A 24127-nucleotide genomic window follows, 5' to 3' on the forward strand; every position below is an offset into this window, starting at 1 on the left:
GTGATAAAATAAAATATATTCAGAGCCACAAACGATGCACAATAAGTGACTGGCATAATTGGGAATTTGGATGATATAAGAACAGCACGTGACAGTGGTTCGAGTGTACATTTTTACCAAGTATTTTGTCGTTACACAAAAAAGGACTTATTACCAAAAAAAAACCTGTTCTTTAAAAGTTCCGTGGTTTTTTTTGTTACACAAGACGAAACCCGTTTGGGTCTATTTGAAAGCGACAACAATCGGTGGTAATTTGAACTGAGAAGGCGAAACTCGTATCACTGGGAATTATTTTGTATTCACTTGTAACGAGGGAGCTCGATGTCAGCAAATTGGGAGCATTTTGAAACATTAAATAGTAATACTCCACTCTTGTGCAGACTTTCCCACTCAAAATATTCCTTTCCTGATCCGGGCACATCGAATGAGCATATCTTAACACACAATTGTTGAATGAATAACAATGTATGATTTCCTAAACAGGGATTATAATTGCAAAGGAATGTATAACTTAGAAGAACATTTGAGGACTTTCTCAGTGATTATCTTCAATAATAATAATGATAACATTCCCAGCCAATTGTCCACCAATTGGTGGATGAAGACGTCTTCACACCGTGTCAGTAATAGGGGTTGTTTGACCATACCTCACCACGCTGGCGAGTGTTGGTTGGTGAATGGGAAAGACTGATTGAGTCTTCACTTGCCCTGGTGTTCACCAGGAACACAACGACATTCATAGCGTGGTGCCTCGCCGTTGTGCCACTGCTACTCAAATTGCATAAAAATAGTCCAATAATTGACACTGCTATGGTTATTTTCACATGCATATAAATTTTCGTGAGAAGCCAGTTTAAGGGGCTAAGGTATGGTTCATTATGCAATTTGCAGTAAAGCCAAAGATGTATATTTTTCAGCAGCTTAAATGTATGTTGTGCAGTAGCATTCGTTATGCATGCAGACACACTAATAGTTGTACACCATTGGGTAATAGATGATGTTTGTTCCTTTGAATGGACGTAGAAAGAATGCCGAATAATAAATCCACAGAAATACATTAGCGCGTGTGCCTCGAAATGAAAAAAATATATCTAACACATACAAAATCCCACACACATTCAGACTTTCCGCACGAACTGACCATACACAGACCAGTCAAGAGCTCGTAAGCACAATTGCCATATGCCTCATGCATCCACCACTGCATTAAGACAAATTATAATAAAAAAAATATACAAAACTATATTGGTCTACAACGTTCTTTATTTTGCAATCTCCAGCTCTTAGGCACAACACTGGTATCGTAGCAACCATTTCTCCGGTAATATTATTATGGTTAAGCATTTTGTCGAAATAACTGTAACCTACCATGTTAAATTAATTATCAATGTAAATATATCAACTCGTGCTATGCAGTGCTTGCATGGAACAGATTGTGGTTGGTAACACGCATTGTTTGGTGCCACCTAAGCACTATTGAGCCTTTTTTTGTTTTGTTTCCATGGCGCATTCCAATTTGCAATTGGCTCCAGTGAATTATGCTGTAGCCTTGGAAATGGCTGTGGTGGGAAATGATTTCTCCACATCTCCAAAGGTATCGGCTAGAGCTGACAATGAGGAAAGACTGCAATATACACATGTTGAAAACACCTTTAAAATTAGCACCCAGCCATTGTCAAATAAATAACTGCTGCTGTTATAAGGTCGCAGTCATTACACACACGCAGTGTTTGCCGCAAATGAACCAGAATACTTTGCTGACCTCATCAGGGAGAATAAACCATCACGCGAATTCCGGTCATACGCGCAGCCGCTTTTGGCTATCCATCGAACCAAGACGGTTGCCACATTGCGCGCTTTCAGATGTGCTTCTACGGCTGTCTGGAACGCTCTTCCTGTCGATATCACGAAGCCACTGAAGCTACGCATTTTAAAATCTAGATTGAAAACTAATTTCTTTAGAACTGCTTTTTGTGTTTAGTGCGTTGTCCTTCCCCATGCACCTCTGATTATCACGGTTGACTATGTACGGTGCAAAAGAACGTCAACATATATACATATAACAAACATACATACAACGTAAATACAAGATACTGTATGTAGATGCTGCAACTGGCAATAAGTCACCTCCTCTTGCTTCCTATCTCCCCACCCCCAAGCGATTGAATAAATGAACATGATTCAGAGTCACAATTCAATTAAATAATGAAGTTTTGGTTTGGTGAAAATAGCGGCCTCTAGTGGTTGCAAATAATGTGAACCTATTACATACAATGTGTATATAATATAGTCAGGTCTCTGCAATTTTCATATCAGGGCTCTACGACACATTCGACCACGAACAGGTAAGTCTTGACTAAGCCAACACCGGTGGCGTGTATCATAGTATCGAAAAGGCGAGATTATTCCAACTCACTAGTCTCTGGAAAAAAATAATTACCAAGCTGCAGCGAGTACAACATTGTATGGTACGTGACGTGATGATACTGCAAGATCCAACCATGTCTGTCCAGTGCTCGCTGAGCTGCATTGGCTTCTGGTTGCCGAACGAATTACATAAGGTCACACTCAATACACACAAAGCGCTTGCCACAAATGAACCACAACACCATGCTGAACTCGTCAAGGAGCATAAAGCATCACGCAAACTCCGGTCATCTTCACAGCTATCTATTGAACAAAGACAAATATCCCCCGTATAGCCTTAACAGACTGTAGGGACAAGTGCTGTTAGCGAGCACCTATGAAGGCCGGAACGGTACACGAGGGGGTGGGTGGCCAGCACCACGCCCGACCGCCTTTGTCTCCCCAGTGGCGATGTTTACACACCGCACCGGGTACTCATTTCAGGCTGAGTCGACCTAGGGGAGGCCCAGGACCGGTTTAGATAATCGTCACTGGTGTTGGCCGTGAGCGGGGGGGGGGACAAAGACGGTCACTTGCATCACAAGCTTTCAGATGCGCTTCTACGGCCATCTGTAATGCTCTTGCTTCCGATATTAGGAAGCCCACTGGAGCTATGCACTTTTACATCTAGATGGAGAACTAATTTGTTTAAAACTGCTTTTTGTGTTTAGTTTGTCGTCTTCCCCCGGCACCTCGAATTAGCACGGTTGGCTACGTACGGTGCGAAAGAAGTTCAACTTACATTCATGAGGAGGAATGTAAAATAATTCTCACGGGTAACAATTCTAATCACATATCGCTGGTGTAAAAAACAGAAAATCTAGATTAATAATTAGATTGATGCATCTTTTCATGCCTAATATTAATTCGTAAATTGGAAGTAATTGTATCAACGGCTGTATTATTTATTTGCGTAATTCCACATTGTGCAGACAGAAGACAAAAACGGAGGTTGTCGAAATCATTGTCATCAGCCATGGTCATTCCAGTTGTGGATGAAGGCATCGCCACGTTAATGCCTGCACATAAACTGATTGAATATTCTTTTGCATATTGAAAAGCATATTAATTTAACACACTGCGCGTGTTATTGCTTCAAAAATCAAGTGCGTAGGCCATTTACGCGAGCCAGTTCGGTAACCCACACTTCATTTGGCTCATATTCTGCATTCTACCGCTCTCATCAAACTGGCATGAATCTCCAGTGCCATCGGGCAGATCTAAAGTGAGTAAATGTGCAGTCATTTAACGTTGATATTAAAACAGATGTCTCATCAGCTTAAAGTGCAACCACGTGCACAACAGCACACCATCATGTGCAATTTTATGAGCCAGTCACGCATATGGTACACATATCCATTGCACTTCAAGCGTACATCTAATGGCATGGGGTGGAGCGGTGGAGCAGTGATGCAGTGGTTATCACATTGCACGATTAACCTGGAAACTCGAGTGTGATTCCCGGACATGACTAGCATCAGTGGAGAACGATATCCATACCAGTATTGGGCGTATCTCTTCAATCCCAGACTGAGCAAACAACCGACCATGACCATAAAGGCATAGGAAGACCTTGATTCATCAGTGGATGACAAAGAGCTTACAAAGTTTGAAATCGGCATAACTTATCAATACTTTATAGTGATGCATCACTACCTGCCAATATTATAATAAGACTGTATTATAATAACAATTTAAATTAAAAGTCTTGGTAAATAAGAAGGCTTCCAATATCCACTGGTAAGCAGATATTAATTGACTTTAAATATACTACTGGAAATTACTGTACAAGCAATGACTACACACATATTGTGCGGTGGAAAACACTTCACGACATAACATAATGGAGCATTTCGATGCAGGCCTATTTTCTTAATTTGGTCATTTTTTGTATAATATTGGGGGCAATCTACTTGTCAAAACATCATCAAATGAAAAGAGATTAAGACAAATAAGAGCACGGTTACATGGTTAAGACAAAAATGTACCTTTTTTATCCAAGGAAACTGTCAAGGAACCAAGAAGGGTCCTAAAACGTAATGTGTGATGTTCGTAATCACTCATTTAAAACAAATCAATTATCACCTTCATGGTTAACAATTTCAAATAGATGGTCTCATTAAAGGTGGTGGGGGAGAGGTTTGTGCACGTGTGAACTCGGTGCACTTTTGGAACAAAATTTAATAGCTGGTGAGCAGGAGGATGCTAATTTGGGACTCATGAGCAATTTACGACACAGATCGTAAGTTGTTAATTTTAATCGAGGATTTGTCACTTTGATTAATGCATATGTCTAAGCCCAAAGCACCGGAGCTTATTTGCAGAAAGGTCATCTCTCATCACTTGTAACATAAGTACAATGTCTAACACATCCCAACTATAACACAGCATAGCAAAGCTTGCATAACAAGAAAAAAAAGCAATTCAAAAGTTGTATATATTTATGTGCATTATAACTAAAATGGTGTCAAATTATGAGATTTCATCCACGAAAATCCAAATCGCAAAGCGTGTTCCACAAGGTTTGGTGCTTGGTCCGATTTTGTTCTCTGTTTCTGTAAATAACCTTGGACGTAACTTTCATTATTCAGAAATGAATCTCTTTTCAGACGACACAGTCACGCTAGTCTCAGTCAAATCCTTACATTAAGTTCATCAGAAATTCCATATGGCAAAACCAATGCACTTCCCTGAATCTGGTTCTCAATATAAATAAAACTCAGCTTGTGCTTTTCTCGCCAAGGGGAAATCTGGTGGCTCTTGGAAACCACAACTTTCAACAACAAACGACTACTCGTATTTGAGTCTGTTGATAGATTCAAAAACTGTCATTTCAACACCATATCGACCACATCTCAAAGAAAAAAATTAGAGTTTCTGTATAGAAAAAAGCACTGCCTACTGGTTCAACTACATCCTCAGATTATATGGAGGCTTCTATCCTGACACTCCTTGAATACTATGATGTAGCCTACATGTCAGCTGCACAAACTCAAACCATTGTCTCACTCTATACTTAAATTTGCAATGGATGCGTGTCCATTGGGCTGTATTCATCTTTAAAACAATCTTAGTGGCAATTCTGCACTGTATAGAGCCAACTCTAACACCATAGGCAAACCAGAGTAATCTATGACCAACATCAAATTGTTGGTTGACTGCCCCAAAAGTGAGGACTTGGCACCAAAGCTTTTGCTGTTGTAGCACCCACCTTCTGGACTATGCTCGTATCCTCTCGCAATTTAGTTAATTTCCAATCAAGAAATGCCCTTAAAAGCATGCGTGATGTCAATTACATCCACATTTGCAATTGTGACTTGCAACTATGATTTGACTAAAATGGCGGGTGGAATTTACGCTTAATTTGGTATCGTTTGTACCTATTTCTGAAATATTATTTTCAATATCATTATGTTATTTTGTTGAAGTTTATGCACAATTGTTCAATGAATCTACCTATGTAACATCCTCTGTAATTTTATTCCATTGTCAACCCTAGCTTGGGCTGGACACCTGGACAAAAAGGCACTTTATAGGCGATGGAAAATGTAAAAACGCCTTGTGTGAGAGCCGATCATTATTCTAAAAAAATAACCTGGCTTATTTGGAAGAAATACTTTTGTACCATCATGGCAGACCAGACAAAAACCACAGAGAAGTTGCCAGCTTAAAGAAGAACTACATCTCAACAGTATAGGAGATATCTCTTTGTACCTTGCAAGCAGAGGACATTTAGGACAGGCGATTTGTGAAACCATTCAAATTCTCTTATCGCAAATCTGTCCCGTGCAAGATGGCCTATTTGACCAGCCATCAGTGGCAGACTTGATGGACAGGAAATCCATAATGCATTTTGCACTTGTGCAGCCTGGTGAGTATGTGAACAGCAATCCTGCACACACTTGATTTCTCTGATTGTGCCTTGTGTTAAATCCACAAAGAGTATGCATTAGATATATCCAAAAGCATTCCAGCATTCATTAAAAAAATATCCATCGCTGGTGATAAGAAATGCATGACAAACTGACCTCCCCTTTACCTTCACTGACAATCATGCACCAAAGATCAGAAAAATGTTACATTGCAATTTATATAAGCATCCCAGCATATTATTAAAATAAGAGCATATTTAAAGTGTCAGTCACTACATGACTTTGTTTAAAACTCAAATTAATTAGCAACGCAGGTACAAATTATGTAAGGAAAAACTGTTAATTGGGTTATCAACATTATAATGATATTCTGTACTTACTATTAAATCTTGTTGCATATGTTTACGTTGAAAGTAATGTACATTAATCAAATAAACGAAACCAAAAGAGCCTAAGAGATATCGGGGGAGCTTATCTTGAGAATTATAAACAAAGCGTACCCTGCCTCAAGTGACAAGGTCACAGTGCTCAATTGTTCACCCATAAGAAAAGCCAGTGGGTGAAATGTGACAACTGGCAAACTCGATATCCCTTGAAGGACACATATATATATTAAGGATCACATCCTTTAACCAGGCACTTATCAGTACCAGATGTATTCTCTCTGTTGTATCCCAACACTTAGAATGATTAAGAAAAAATTAACTACATTATCCATACTTTATCCTTCCAGGTTCCTGCATTGCCCGGCAGTCATGATCAAGCACGGTTTGCAGATTGTAAGTGCACATTTAATTGCGGTACATTGTGTGTTAGCAATATTATTCCTGTTGTATTACAGCATTAGATCTCCTTTAATTTCAAGTATGCCATCATACGCAGGAATGATGTGTTAGTTATTCATTCTTGTGGTGTTACACAATGAATATACTTCAAATGTATGCTTATTTACTTATTTGCCGGGCAGTGGTGGCTCTGCACATGGCTTAGAATCCAGCACTTTTGGAGGCAGCAAAGGTTGGTGGATCACACAAATGTTGTGAAACTCCCTTTGTGTGGGCATTGTGGAGGTGCCGTACCCCAGCTTGCCAGAAGGAGGCAGTACAGCAAGTGGACTCATCGCTATCTGTAGCCATCTGTTTGGGGATAGAGTGGGTTTTCTGTCCGGGTACTACGGGTTGCTCCCACTTGTATAATAAACACTCATCATGAATGGGTTGAAAACATTTTACAATCAAAACCCAATGCAGGACCCTCCTGCATTTGGTTATGCAGTTGTTTTTGTAACCACATCACACATATATTTTGAATTTTAATTACACAGACTACTTATATTTGATCCTTGCGAGATTTGAACACACACTCAAGCAGGCATTGTGCTTAATCCATTTTTTGTAAAATAAAATGTTATGAGAGAACACATTGCACACGTTGCAGTCCATAAAAATCCCACGTCACTTATTGTACTAAATTAGTTAAAGTTCTGAAATAGCAAAAGCGATACTGTGTATTGCACGTAGGAATGTACTAGACCTTAGCACACTCTACATATTCACATGTTTTGTGACTTCAAAACAGCAATTTTAACCGTTGCAATTTGTTGCAGACTTACAAGGTGCAGTAAAACAAGTAGTACTTCATTTAATTTGTGCAATGATATAACTCCAACATCGATACACACGGCTGACAAAAATGGGGCTAACAAATAAGCCGAGTGATTAGTCATTCCAACGTTTTTGTACCGCTTGTCCGAAGCTTATCAATGGCCCTTCACGAATACGAACCTTGTTTTCTTCCAGTCATTTCTGCTGGAGATTGATTTGGATTAAAAAAGGCAGTGATACTCTAACGTTATATTGCTGATTGAAAAACTCTAATGGTCTATAAAGGTAGAATATCAATCCAAGTGCCATTGGTGACCCTATAAGCCCTTGCATGCATGATGCATGGCGAAGTGGGGGAAAAGCAACAAACGATAAAACAGTACACTCATACCTTGATCGGCCACCATCAGATGCATGATACCTTGGAGGAGAATGAGAGTACAATCAGCCATATAGAAGGGGAACAGAGAAGGGGGGTGAGAGAGGGAACACAAGAGAGAAGGAGAGAGATAGAGACAGAGACAACAAAGTCTGCCATCACAATAACATGTTCAGTATTGTGACCGACATACTAAACAATGTATGTCTAAGCACCACACAGTCCAAAGCATTAAACACTGAAGTGCTCAATGCTTTTCCAAAGATCAAGAAGAACAAATCAATAAACGGCTATTCTTGCTAATCATCACCTGACGACTCGCTTTTAATGGTTTTTATAATTGATGCTGAATTTGTTTGGGAAGAAAAAATATTAAAATTCACTCCAAGTTGGGATTATGCCTCAAACATACATTTGGCTCCATTTGTTAAAATTGTGGATTTTAATATCTTCACAGTCATAGTGATGTGCAGTCCCATACTTTTTAATGGTGTAAGTCAATGTATAACTTGCACACGGTAGTTGTGAGAAAATAAATTCGGAACATATTGCTATTTCCTCGAATGAAATGTAAAATAGTAGTTTATTGAAAAAAAGTAGTTTATTGAAAATGAGGAATGGATTAAAAAAAAAACTTTTTTGCAAATTACCATTTGTTTTGAATGAGGGGTTGCTTTCACATAGCTGCAATAAAAAAAACTATGCTTGTGTATTCACTAATCTCTACATTCTAAGCAACATCAGTCTAAAATACCTACCTTCCTCAAAGTTGACATCTGACAGCATAAAGCAAGAAAAGAAAAAAGTCTTTGTTAGGCATGCAGTTGACAATTGTCTTTGCATGACAAATGTCATGCAGAAGAGCGAGCCCACTGGCTCGCGGATGAGAAAGACAACCAGCATATAGAATAAAAACTTATTCTGTGATTCTAGGCACTGTGAATCACAAGCAGACAGCACATTATTGAGAAAAGCAACAGTACACGAACACTTATAAAAATGAGAGAATCCATTCCTGGGGAATACACCTTTGGAGCAGAGATATAAGCCACACACAGAACGTCTGCAGACCACAGGACAGAGTCATAAGAATGCAGCTCCTGTAAAATTTTCCCATGTCGAGATGGCATGCGCAGCTCAACTGATAAAATTTTACTAACATTCTCAAGACTCCAAAAAACTTTTGTTAAACAAAAAGAATAAAAAAAACGCACGCCCCACGCGCTATCAAATTCAAAGCCCACTTCTGTGACGTTTATTGGCAAGGGAAAGCGTGGTGAATTCTACCACAATTGGGTTTTTTTTTTGACGAGCTTAAATTCGATAGATGTATATTGTGTATCTGTGGAGTTTGCGAAATCAGGTTCGCCAGCAGAAATTTTTGGTTGCCAACATTCATCTTCAACATCGTCATCACTCTTCCCAGAGATCACTTGGTCTTGAAAGGGTTACATTTAAAATGTACCTGTTAGGTGAATAAGTTAACATCACAGCATTTCATGTCATCACAACCTCATGGCGATGTACTTTAGTGCAATGCCCTCAATATGCAATGAGAAGACAACTCGTACAGTCGTATTGTGTAGATCTGTTCACCATGTGATATTTCAAGAATTACGACAATATTCAAATACGTTTATAAGAAATAAACCTCAACTGTGAATCACGTGAAAACGATTCTTTAGAACATAGTTTGTCATTTATAATCAAGTTTTAATTGTTATCATTGATCATAGATGGCTATTATACATTACACGTTAAGGGACTGTGGCAGTGCATGGTGGACATTTCATAAATATCACAGGAAAATAACATTCAGACAATAAACAATATTCCATAGGGATTGAAAGGAATTATGCAGGATCCTATACACATTAAATATTCATGTAGGATTCTGCATAGCATTTTTGAAAACTCAATGGATATTGGTTGAATTGTGTTTGGTTTACATCAGATGTATACACTGCATATGTTAAAATTGCCTCACTGTATATACTGGTGCGAACTGAACCTTATACTCATCAAGGCCAGTTATAAATTATCCATGTTAAAAGATAGAATTTAATCCTTATGGTCCATTTATTTCACCTAGTTTAATGTATTATATGTTAAGCCGAATTAATTACATTCACATTGAAATCGAAGGTAGATTGAACATGCCACATTAATGAAAGCGTTATTTAAACACCAAATAGATTAGTAGTGACCAAGTATTTGGAATAATGTAGAATCCAAACTCTGTTACTTGTCAGGCAGTAGAACCAATGACAATTGCTCCAAAATCAGACTGCATTGCTTTTCATATTAATACACATACAAGACGTTATAAATGCATTTTTGTACGCAGAATCATTTCTACATTTCATATTGTATATATAGCGTTTAGACCATATGCATTGCATATATGAGCTTTTGTATTTGACGGAGGTTACAGGATGAGTATATATTTTATTATGGATGTTGTTAGTTCCTCGTGTCTTTGTTTACTTTTACAAAATATATGACTGTGTTTTGTTTTGGCTTTTTTTTTTCGGCTCAAGAAGATGCGATGGGTCTGCACGTAATTCTTTTCCCATTTCGGAGCATGAAGAATTGCAATGGGAATCCATTTTGGGCACAGATGGATGCTCAGTTCCCCGAGCCATGTGCCAAAATCAATAGTTAATGACTCTTCCTTGCAGCTGCCCTTTGACAATACACGCGGACATTTACCATAAATCCGTAGCGAGCAGCATCGTTTTGTCAGTCACGATTCCCTACAACCAAGCTCATAGTGCCATGCCAGAAATGATGTATAGGGGTCTGCATCATTAGATGCTAATTATTGCCCTCAAGACATTAACACCGTATGATAAACCCTTTCTCTGCATTTTGACAATTACTTAACAACTGAAATAACCTGTTTAAAGGTATTGCAGCCGTTTTATATAATGTAATTTGTGTAGAAATTCATGACCAAACTGCACTATAAGAAGGTGTCATTAAAAATCGATTTTTCGGTTTTGACCACGTAACGATCTGACCAAATATGTGTTGGGGAAACCTCCACCAACCGGACAGCCCAGCCAAATAAATTACGTTGTTACGTGGTGCACACACGTTTTAATACATCAATTGTGATTATTTCAGTTCGCCACCGAGTTGAAGACCAATACTTCAAAAGAAATTTAGTAATGGATGCAACTTGTCATTTGAAAATACATCAAATATCATCAGGGAAAAAAATCCAGGACCTCAAAATGAGAATCCAGGAAGTGAGATGACCTACCAAACGTGTTAAGCAGTTATGGGTTTCAAACCTTCCATTTCAAACGGTATAATCGACACAAGGAAATGTATTGTAACATTTCAACTGGCAATTGATCTTTGGACAGCTTTACCTCAGACTTGACCGTCTTAAATCCTTCGACAATTACAAAAGGTGTTTACAAAAAAGGAAACATTTTAAAGAATCCATGCAAACTATGATTAGGTTTCACATTAAACAGCTAATAATGTTTTAAGAGTTCGTGGTGCCAAAACTTTTTCTTTCTTTTTTTCTTTAAAACAGGAAAATTCTGAACATTGACATTCAATGTTGTTTGGGTTCCCAAATTTTACGAAACAAAACAATGTAAATCTATGATGCAGGTTTTTGCAGTGGCAGCTCTACGACGATGAGTGTTTTCGGGGTCATACTCTGTTTTTCGGCATGGTGTCGCGCCGAACGGCACGCAGGTACGACCCGAGAACACATCAGAGAACCATAATTGAAAGAGTTTCTCAGATTTAAAATATCAATTGTTTTTCATCAGTCATAAATGACTCGCACATATAAAATGGGCCATGCTTCTTTTTTTTGGTGACTACTTCACAATGCAAGATCGCTTCTTGAAAGCAGTGCAATACTTGCTAGGGGGCTTCCATAAAGGGGCTTGTTTAATTGAATGTTATGTTACGTGTAATTATATACGGCTTTTAACGTTTCTCATATGTGAGAATTAGACTTAAATATTGGCAATTTATACAAGTTTTGCTAAATAGTTTTTTGGTATTTTTTTGTAGAATTATTATTATTATTTTACACTTTATTCCAAAACCAATCAACAATGATATCTGTAAAATAATTGCTTGAATCACAATATCCCACAATATAGTTTTTTGGGCTCACATCGATTGTTAAACTTAAAAATTAACTACACTGGGGTTTTTCAAAATTCAATTATTGTAAAAGCTGCATAAAACTGATCCATACATGTTAAGCAATTGCCATGCCTGTCAAAAGTTACAAATAAAAACACGCTCTTAAATGTTGCTTTTAAAACGTTCCATCAAATTAATGATGAAATGACTAAAGAGTCAATGAAAGTGATTTAGTTAAATTACCCCCCAAATTTTTGTGATTAAATTACAGATATAAATAGACCTTTTCCAATAAATCTAATTATATGTGCACACCCTTACTGAGAAACAATTAAAACTGACATTGCACAAACCTTGCATTTGCTTCTATATGCTAAAACTAATTTTTGGAGTAATATTCCACAAGAAATACAATGTAAACAGATTTTCCATGATATAAAAAAAGTTTAACTCAGTGTTGGCACAAAGAACAAGTAAAACCCATAATACTTTGAAAATTAAACTACAAATGATTCATGCGATTTTTATAATTTTACCATTAATCGTTTTCACTTCAGGAGTTATGTAACATTTAATTCAACAGAACGATTAAACCGGTTAATGTTTTCATAATAAAAGTTGACAAGAAAGTTGCGGCAACATGAGAACAGCTGGCGGGTTAGATTGAAAGCCACTCGGAATCCAGGGTGGGCTGTTGAGGCAATAAATAAGACGTTACTGCTCGCCACCCCCTATAATTTGCATAACCAGCTGATGTTCTTGTCATTGGAACATGCGGTCCGAAACGTACAGTCTCATTAGCCACCGGCTCTGTCATGGAGACATGACAAATATCTGCAGTAAATCTGCTCGGCGGTTGGCCCCGTTGCCATCACAACACACGTCTGCGGTGACTGTCACTCATTGGATTGTAAAATGTATTGGCAAATAAATAACAAAAAAAACATCGATGTACCTGTTACCTTCTCTTGCCCCCCCCCCTAGATTTTCATATTCTTTTCGTGTGTGTGACTATCAGCGATTAGATAGCGTTTGCTCGTGTCCGCTTTGGTTGCCTTGTTTAAATAATAAAAAAAGACTATGCTCTCCTGAAGTCTGACAATTCAAATGGGAATGTTGTAGTGTATGTATAATGAGGCCCATTATGGGAATTTTTCTTGAAAAAATCATACGTGCAGTTATTATCACTTATTAGCATACTGCATATTACCTACTACAGATGCACACATAGTATTAGCATACACATTACTATAATAACACAGGTTATGGGTTTATTCCGAACTGCTCCCAGGGCACACTATTTTAACATATTTGTGTCAATGAACTAGGGAGTGTGATTATCCAATATGTGTTTAGGTGATTGCCATAGCATGTATAATGATATTCACAGGGAAATATCAAGTTTCCCAGAAATTCCAGCAGGTGGCACTTAGATTTCTGATATTGGCATATATTTTAGTTATACCACCCAGGTGTGTATTTTTGAGAATTTTTATCATGGGAGTAAGTGCGTTTTCAATTCAATATCCATCCAATGCCACGGCTGCTTGGTAAATTATGTGTCGCATGTCACCCCACCGAAAAACTGTACATACAATGGTTGTCAGGTTTATGTTCTTGGTAATATAAATCAGTCCAAGAAACGTGTTTAATAGAGCAACATCATTGACCCAAGCCGGCTGTTTTAAACGTGAACCAACAGAGATCAATTAATGTTGCATTTTGTGATATTATTTACACACACACCGTTGAGATAGCCATTGTAACCTGCAGAAATGCTCCTGTATTAAATCTCCTTGAAATGATTATTGTTTTGAACTCCTCAACAAGACAACTCTTACACCATGGGAACCTCATTGGCCAGTAAAAATATGATAATTGGTTTTTTACCCTTCTATCTGGTCCAACCCATGTGAGACTAGGCTCTAAGGAAAGCTGTCTCGGGTGTGGACCAATCAACTTCAAGGACAGTGCACATTATCAGAGTTATGTTTTTTGTTTGCATTATGACTGCAGGTATTGTGGTCTATGCAAACATGACTCCTTGTAAAAAGGTGTCAGTTTTGTTGCCAGATAGAAGGGTAAAAAACCAATTATCAAGACAACTCTTCTTTAAATTCGGCAGCAGAGCATTTTTTTCCCGTTGTATTCTCTCTTCATGCGGACATCTTCCGACCATCACTTTCACCTTAATAAGAAGGTCATGACCCGTCGACCTTGGACAAGCCGTGCAAGTGCAGCGAAGTGATCAGCAGTAAAGCGTGGTGTTGGCACGTGACGCGAATTTCCCACCAGTTTTTATTGTAACAATTCACTCATAAAGTTCAGCTATGAAACGGTACAATTGGATTACTTCTCCACTTTCGAGAAAGAGAGACAGTCGCTTAACATTGCCATTACTACTATTATTTTGTAGCTATTATAGACAGCATTAAAAAAAAACATGTTTGAGGTCAATACTTGAATGTCATTTTTTTCCCTCGGTGTCAAGTTATTGAAGAAAGAAATTGCCCATGCATGTATATTTATTAAAAGGGAATTCTGCTGCATGTACTGTAACAATATAAGCAGAGCAGTGGTTCCAGGAAGGGTGGGGGAGGTTCGGATGCTGTATATAAACGCATAAAACAATCATAGCATATATGGTGAATGTGCATCAGTTAGTCGCTGTGAAGCAATTTGCTTTCCAACGATGGTTTGCATCTGCTGCATAGTACACACCTTCTCCAGGGGTTCCTTGATTTGATCTTACTCTACCATGCATATATAACACATTCTGCCAAATTATTAAGCAGAGTCTACTATTACAGTATACGCGTGTTCAATACTTGCAGTAAAATAATGCAAATAAAACAATATAAATTGATGCATTATGGAAAACATTGCGGTGGAGGGAGAACGCATCTTTGTTTAATGTATTTAGCAGCATAATTTTGTTTTCAAAGGTGGATGCTACGTGTGCAGAGTTTAATTCTAAGCTCTAAATGTTCAAACTACGGTATGAAGATGTCCATTCATATGTATTTATTAGTATTATATTTTTACGTAAAAATCAACCATATAAGATTACAAATATTCAAATTTGTAATTTTACGATCGTGTATTAAGAATTATGTACTGACATTAGTACGTGAAACTACACAAGCCCAGAGATTACACATTCTGTGGCATCAGAACATTCGGCTCCGCACTGCTCTTATTCCTCCCATTGTCCCCCAAAGACAAAGACCCCCCGTATAGCCTCAACAGACTGATGGGGCAAGTGCTATTCGCCGAGCACCTATGAAGGCCGGAATGGTCGGCCAACACCACACCCGGCCGCCTTTGTCACCCCAGTGGCGATGTTCATACACCACACTGGGTACTCATTTCAGGCTGAGTTGACCTCGGGGAGGCCCAGAACCCGTTCAGATAATCGTAATTGGTGTTGGCCGTGAGCGGGAATTGAACTCGAGCGACAGGGTACGTAGTGCAGTGTGCTAACTGCTCTACGGGCGGCTTCCAAATGCCCTCCACACATGCTCAAACAAGCAATGGGGGTGATCATGAGCTTTAATTAGAAGCCTTCAGCAGCAGCTTCCGCATAGAACGTTACTCCAGCAAGTAAAACCAATTGACTCAATCTTCTTATTATTACTAGGCGTGTGGTTGGAGTTTTTAAAGTGACTATTATTCAGGTTTGGGAATGTAATGGGCTTCCCTATACATTTGTAATCTACCGGATTAAATTGTATTTGTTTCGTTTTTTAAACCCCTCACCACGTCTAATAACACATTTATTGCAATTTAATTTGAGTAAAAAAAAAACAGTCTAATGGCCTTTTTAACCAAACCATAAAAAATGTGCATGGAAAAAAGATTACTGCGAGGAAACCAAGTGTCACGAAAACAAGACGAGAAGAGCAAGTAAAGCCCAGAGGCAATCTATTTACCCTCCGCCGTGTACCGCCTATCCCCTGCAGAGCGTGTGTTATATTAAGCAAATGCAGCTCATTTTCAATTTGGAAAAGCAAGAACACACGAGGCACCCGTGTGGACCATTTCAGGGCACTTACCTTCGTGACAATAGCGGCCCTGGAAGCCAGTGTTGGAACAGTCGCAGACCACCTCCTTGATCTCCACCGAGCAGACGCCGCCATTCTTGCAGGGGTTCTGCTCCTTGCACACCTGATGCCATTCGGCCCGCACTCCCTTGCTGCTAATGAGTATCGGCGTCGAGTGGCCGTACTTGAGATTGGAGATGTATCCCTTGAACGACGGCAGGCCCTTCACCTCCTTCGAGGTGAGCTGCTGGATCCGCTCCTCGGTCGGGATTCCTCCCAGGAAGAGGTCGCTGCTGACGCTTAGCTGCTGCCCCCTAGACACGACCTCCCCCGAGACGATCTCGTCGTCCACCGCGAGAGTGATGTGCTTCAGGCGTATGCTGATGAGCAGCGCGTGCCAGTTGTTGTCGTCGATGCGCTTCGTTGCCCTATGGATGAGCGGCTGCGAACAGTGGATTTTTATTCGTAGCTGGACCTGGCCACCTGTGACTATGACCTCGAGATAGTCGCAGATGCCGGCGTCGTCCACGTACAGCAGGAGGCCCTTGGAATTGTTGGTTTTGAACTGAAAACTCAGGTTTCCGTTTCCACTTTGGTCCCATCTCAAATACCTTGTCGACTGATCGGCTTCACCGGTGAACTCCAGCCCCATGGACAGATTTGTTGTCACGAAGAGGCACAAACTGAACACGATTGCACAGCTCAGTGATGACATTGAACGAGTCATCTTCGCAATTTGAAGTGCAATTATGTATACGTTCAATATGTAACACTTTTTTGTATGTTTTAAACTTGTGTATTTTTTTTTGTCACCTAAAGTGCTAATGGTTTCCTTTAAGCAGCGAAATAGGTATGAAGGTAAAGCGGATAAAAGCTTTTAGGGGTGGGGGGGGGGGGGTCTCGGAGGAAATGCAGTTCCACCTCTTGCCTAAGAGTAATATAAAATATGAAGTCTTCCCCCAGACAGGTACAGCTGTAAATCACACTGATGCACAATCTTGCTGATTCGGCTTTTTAAGATTCACTGGAATTTCCAAGGTGGTAGAACACATAGAATCCATAATGGCCACTTCCAACCAGTGATTTCCTGCTCCGGCTGAACGCTACAAGGTTTTTCCCTCCTCCCTGCGCAGTCTAACCCTGGAGGTCTAATTATTATGCGGCAGCTGTTGTTGCTCTCCTCGCCAATCTCTTACAAGGTGGTGGCGTTGCGCTTGTTTTCACTATCCTTTGGCTCTCGGTTCAAGACAAAAAAACTTAACTCCGCGATGCAGGAATTAGTGCTGCGGGCCTGAAAGAGAAATAAGGTCATAATTACCTGTTGTAAAAAAAAAAAACACGACACTTTAAGAAATGTGACATTTTGAAGAAAGTAACCATTAGTGGATATTTTATAGAGGTCACTGTGGAGCAACAGTGTTTGTAAAATGCTCTTTAATTTTTGGCTATGAAAGTAATTATACACTGCCATATTGCTCTACGATTGCTTCTGAGCACTGCAAGAACCCGAACACATTTGAATTTCGAATATTCTTTGGTTGAACCAAAGAGGATGTATGGATCCCTGCAGTCACAAAAAATTTAAAATATTGCTTCACTATTATTTTAATTTTAAAATGCCATCACGAATGTAATTAAAACAAGAGAAAATAAAGGTTGAATTGATATGAACAGTTGTAATTATTTCTAGATTTGAAGCTTTCGTGATTGCAAGGATTCATACTCTTATGTTTTTTCGGTAAAGTCACGTAGGTAAAAAATCACGTTACCTACGTGACTTTACCGAAAAAACCTAAGAGTTGTAATTATGTATTGTTCCTCTATTCATGAACATTTTCCCATTTAAGTATATTTTGTCAAAACAGTACAATATATATCTATTTTTAAAGATGAAATGAATAACTGCGAAAAACAGATTTCACAGACAAGTTTTAAAAGACACAACAAGGGATGAGAATTGGAGATATACGAAGTACACATCTGCCATCATCCAAAAACAATTACATCGGAATCCTTTGGACCAACTCAGCCCATAGTCCTTAGAGGGTTGGAAACCATGGCAGCCAATATCCACCACTCCCTCCTGGTCCTATAGCCTGAATTCCATTAGAAAAATGTAATATAACACATCACAAGCCATACCCTCATAGCTCAGTAGGGAAATATTTATTTATATGCCATTTGTTTATATGGATGTTTATATATATATTTATTTTCACATACATTTGGTGACTGCATAGAGTAGCTGCAAACGGAATTTCATTTCTGCGGAAGACACGGGGCAGTGTTTTGCCTTGCCGATAGTAAAATGACACATAATCAAACACGGCAAACATCCACCTAATGAGCAATCTTGCACGCGCTCTGAATGCAAAATTGCTCTTGAATTGAGGTTTCAGACATGTGGTAAATCATTAAATGGCAAATCAGATAAAAAGTAAAGATTACAAAGGTAATAAGAGAAATACAAACAATAGCTGTGGTTTTCATGTTTGACATGAACGCAGATAGTGCCATCTGTACATAATATTTATCTTTGATAGCTGGAAAGTCAGTTTTTTCGTTTTATTCAAAAGTACTACATTTAGAGAAAATAAATAATAATTCACAGCCATTTGCCAATTCACTGCTGGATGAAGGCCTCACCATACCTCGTCTGTCATGAGTGTTTGTTTGACCGTAATTCGTCGTGCTGGTGCCTTGTAACTGGTTCACATATCACTCGCGAATGACATTAGCCATGGCCTGGAATCAAACTCAACCAGCCTGGTCATAGCGCAGTGCGCCAGTCATTGCGCCACCACTCAAACCTCGTCATTATATTTAGTCCGTGTAAATAATAGAATGCAACAGGAATGTTCGTTTACTTAGAACATTTGATAATCAATGTATTACAAAAAGCGCAATTTAAAGAATACTAAAGCAAAACATTGCATCGGCATCTAACATGTAAAAGTCATAATTATTTCAGACACTTTATTTAAGCTTTCATTAATATGCTCCATAATGGTTATTTGCCCAGGAAAGCCTCACTGAGTCTCATGACTCTTTTCAGCAGGGTCCTGCCACACGTTTTCACTAAGGGGGCGATGTTGCAATGTGTAATCCCAATTGAGTATATTGCGGGTAATTATTTTATCATCTGTTTGGAATGTTTGGCCAACACCAGTTACAATTTCATGTTTTGTTTTTATTGTGGGAGGAAAATGGAGAAGTCGAGATAATCCATGCAGAAAGGAGCGAGAAACACATTCAAAAGCTACAGACAGAAAGGCACCTGAATCAGGAATCGAACCCAGGCTATCACTTGCTTTGAGGAACACGCCTTACCACTGCGCTCGCCTGCTATGCATTATCTTCTTGGTTCTTTCGGTAAAGTCACGTAGAAGGGAAATAATAAAATAATAAAAATAAAACATAATAAAATACAATTCTCACGATGTTTTGGCCACAACGCAAGCAGCCGTCCTCAGGTGAATTCCCATAAATATGCTAAATTTCTCTGTTGATATATAAATTGTTTTGTCAAGGCGCCCTTCCTCCCCTAACCCAGCTTAAATATACGCTGCCAAGCCTGGTGGTGTTCATTCAGACGCTGTCTTTCTGACAGACCTGTTCTTCACCTGAGGATGGCTGCTTGCGTTGTGGCCGAAACGTCGTGAGAATTGTATTTTATTATGTTTTATTTTTATTATTTTATTATTTCCCTTCTACGTGATGACTTTACCGAAAGAACCAAGAAGATGAATCCCTGCAGTCACGAAAGCTTTAAATTGCTATGCATTACTTATTATATTATTTAATCATAACGATAACTTTCAGCACTGCAGCAATCCAGAGCTAGATGAAGGTCTCCGCAAAGCCATGGTAGTTTTGGGGGCTTGCTTTGACCATACTTCACCATGCTGGTCAGCACAGGACCGGTTCAAATATCACTCACTTCAGATGCTAGCCGTTGCTAGGATTTTAACTCGGGTAACCAGGTTTGTAGCGCAGTGCGCTTACTCACAAAAAATCCCGTCAATATGTATTATTTACAAAGTACCAAAGAGTAAACAAATAATCAAACATATTCAGTGAAGGAATGCAAAGCACACACTATATATATATTTTTTTCACAAAAGTGGAAAATAAAACATCTCCATGCAATGTTGTGAATGTTTTTGTTCTGTAAATTATCACGATCACAACAGGTCTTGCAAAAAAAGACCTTGAGATTCATTGCACTGCATTGTTTATGGATATCACAAGATCCTTATTCAAAACCTGGCCGAGTTGTAATTGTTTTAATCAGCAATGCATCGTCGGTATTTTCTTATCGACTCCCGTGAACTCTGTCATTTCAATGCAATCGTGCACATTAAGAGGCAAGGGTGTGTCATTTGTCACATTATAAACAAATAGCCACTCCAGACCAACATTACCCACAATGCTCCTCGCGTCATCAGAGCTCAGAAGCTAAGCAGGATTTAGGCCTGGATAGTGCTTGGATTTGGCGAGCAACATGCTCACAGACAGGTTGTCACAGGGCTCTCAAGCTATGTGTTGGGCAGCAAAAGGGTAATGCAGAAACATCTATTGTTGTACTGAACTTCTATGCTCCATCATCTTCCCCGCCTTCACCATCCTGCATTGACCGGTATGGTGAAAAATGGACAAATAACCCCCATGAACCTGCATGGTGTGAGGAGACCCTCATCCAGCAGTGGATTTACAAAATGGCTGTACATGATCACCCAAACCAACAAGCACGCACAGCACAGATCGTAACAACTCCTGAAAATATTATTCCCTTCAGGTACTCAATTATTTCGATTTTAAAAAATATATACACGAAAGCTCATCACTGAATGTGCTCTATCAGTTGATTTATGGTACGATTGAGCAACATAACATCTGAAATATGAAACATAATTCGGATAACATGTAAGCCTAACAAGCATTTTTGCAACAAAATTAGGCGGTTGCTTTCGACAAAATTTGTTGAAAAATATTATATCATTTACCCGTATTTTCATGAGCAGGTACATTTCACTAATGGGTAAATTCCGATTGATACATACTAGCCTTAAGATATGTACCTATTTAAAGCCACCAATCCCCCAATCACTGCAAACGTGTTATTAGACAAACTAATCTCTTAAGAGCATAGAGACAGAGTCTCTTTAATTGCAAAGCACATGCGGCTTATATATATACATGCCTTTGGTGGTGTGGTTGTCATGGTTAGCAACCTTTGTAAATAAAATCAAAATGCAAATCCACAACACATCAATAGTGTATCTCTCTCTCTCCGCGTATACCAATCATCGTGGCAAACTGATTGTGAGAGATTCCCTTGGAGGTGACAGTCGGAGCTGCATTCGCACACAGCAAGCATTCCATGAAGGGCAATTTAGAAATTGTGGGTTGGTTGTCAAATCTTGTCCCTGAGAAAGGCAGAGAATGGCCTATTGTGGCTAACACTAATATTTAACCACCACAAAAATAGTATCATGGCTGAGTGCGCCCAAAATTGTTGAGGATCGGTCCTGAAGAGGCAAACCCCGAGAACCAATAATGCATCGCATTCACTACTACGCACAACCCACACACACCAGATGTGGCATGTATAATATTAGACAGAAACATGTCATAAAATCTAACACATTAATTCATAATATATTGTTTTCGACGCACCCCATTATGCATGTAAACAAAATGTAATGTGAATAATGATACCGTTTACACTATATATATATATAACAAAAAATCTACAATCACTCCAGCATTGTAACCCTGTATCAGCAGAACAATAATAATAGTAGCAACAGAAGCACGCGATTAATGCACAACAATAATTAAAATGTTCACATTTCCACGTTCACAATAATTTTTCAAAGCAATTTACGTGCTATTCCAGGCCGTCAAGAAATTTCGGTTCATCGCATTGGGATGCCATAGTCAGAGGCACCACGACACCCAACATATATTGGACGTGTCAAAAAATAAACACAGCAGTCAACAAAGCAATTCCTCACAAGTGAACTGTTAGCTGCAGCATTGTGAGCCATGGCAATCATCGCCATTCATTGACACACACCGCATTGCACTGTAGACCATTCCATTTTGTTCCATGTTGTGCATAATGTATACACACCCATCTGATAATCCACCCCTATGTAAACACACACACACACTGACAACACTAAGCCATGGGCTATTATATTCGCGTAACAAAAAAAAACCCGTCGAATGCGTACCAAGGCACCCACGCGCACGCTGTGCCACGAAGCCATTAATGACATTTAACGCCCGTCCCGTCTAATAGATCCGAAATAGATTCCTCGATATCCCCCCGGCCGCTTCACCGTGCGTCGAAACAAAAGAGAGCAGAGGGCTCCGCTGTTGTGTGCACGGGGCGGCTGAAGGCGCAGCAGCACCCCGTTCGGTTTGGACAGCAACAACGCCTCTGCCTCCCATCAATTAGCGCAACTCGGCCGCGCTGTTTACAACCAAGCTCGCACACACGCGCGCACACGCGCACACATCCCACGCCGAAACCACCCACGATGACGCCCCGATGAAGAACGCTACAATTATTTCCATCTCACGTCGTAACATCAGGCAATGCTTTGCATAATTTATTTAAGGCTAGTATGGTTTTTATATATGAACAAAAGACAACCACGACCGTGTTCAATATATGCCCCTGTCTGGTCCAACACGCCGTGTGAACGAGAGAGAATACACGCATAACATCCCTGCCGTCATTGACATGACATTTCAAATCCACGCAGGATGTAACGGACAGAGGGATAAATAAACAAGTCACCGGCAATACCGTGACAAGATAACGGTGATTGTACACGCGGTGTAATCGCACGGGAAACAAACACACGCAGAGACACCGAGACACGGACAGACACCTACGTGCGAATACAAACCGAAATGAGCACGCGACGTGTTGCGCTGCTGCTACTGCTGCTACTGCTGCTTGCGAGTGGTGCATACATTCATTCGTTCGCTGTGTGCCCGCCGCGCATTGCAACATCCTCCTCCTTCCTACCTGCGGTATTTCTCTCGCAGGTCTCCCTCGCTCCCCGCCTTGTCATCACTCTAGCGGCGATAACACAGAAGCGGGCGGGGTCCTGCGTCCCTGTCTCGCTCCCTCTCCGCTTCTCTCTCTCCTCTCTCTCGCTGTCGCTCCCACGCTCCAGGATTCTTCACGATGGACGCGTGCGTGCCCGTGAAGACGCACGCGCAGCCGAGTCTGCAAGCCGCCGCTGATATTACTACCTACGCCTCCGCCGAACGCCGTTACCGCCGCCCCTGCTGGGCGATGACTTCAGCGCCTCTGCCCGTTCGTTCGTGCCGGGATCAGTCGAGATGCGCCGGTGACGTCACGAGTGGAACAAGCGGAGACGAAGAAGAGCGAGCCGCGATCGTGCGCTCGCGCGGCACGGGACAATAGCCTCCTCGCGCATCGACACAACAACGCGGCCCCCTCCCTCCCTCCCCCAACGCACCCACACCCCCCGCCGCCTCCTCCTCCACCCCCACCACGTCCGAGCACGTCAAATGGCAGCGAGAAATTAGCCACTGAACCACTTCTACGCCAACCAGAGTCGCAACAAGTCGACTAAATATAGGGCGACGGCGACGGCGTGGCGTGGCGAGCGTCGGGGACGTGAGACTGTGCCACGTCGCACGGTGTGGACG

General features: G+C 40.2%; 1 protein-coding gene across 1 annotated transcript in view; it reads right to left on the reverse strand.

The window, feature by feature from the left end:
- Positions 1-23892, reverse strand: part of LOC133347154 (neurexin-1-like) — a 281972-nt gene extending 258080 nt beyond the window's left edge. Inside the window, 4 exon segments of the mRNA XM_061559187.1 lie at positions 8274-8303; positions 9020-9037; positions 16439-17717; positions 23475-23892. Of these exon segments, the coding sequence (XP_061415171.1) occupies positions 8274-8303; positions 9020-9037; positions 16439-17153 (763 nt within the window). The 5' untranslated portion in view covers positions 17154-17717; positions 23475-23892.
- Between the last annotated feature and the right edge of the window lie 235 nt (positions 23893-24127).

The sequence above is a fragment of the Lethenteron reissneri genome, chromosome 25 (assembly GCF_015708825.2).
Source record: "Lethenteron reissneri isolate LAM-NWPU_2019-01 chromosome 25, ASM1570882v1, whole genome shotgun sequence".
In the NCBI taxonomy this organism is placed as follows: domain Eukaryota; kingdom Metazoa; phylum Chordata; class Hyperoartia; order Petromyzontiformes; family Petromyzontidae; genus Lethenteron; species Lethenteron reissneri.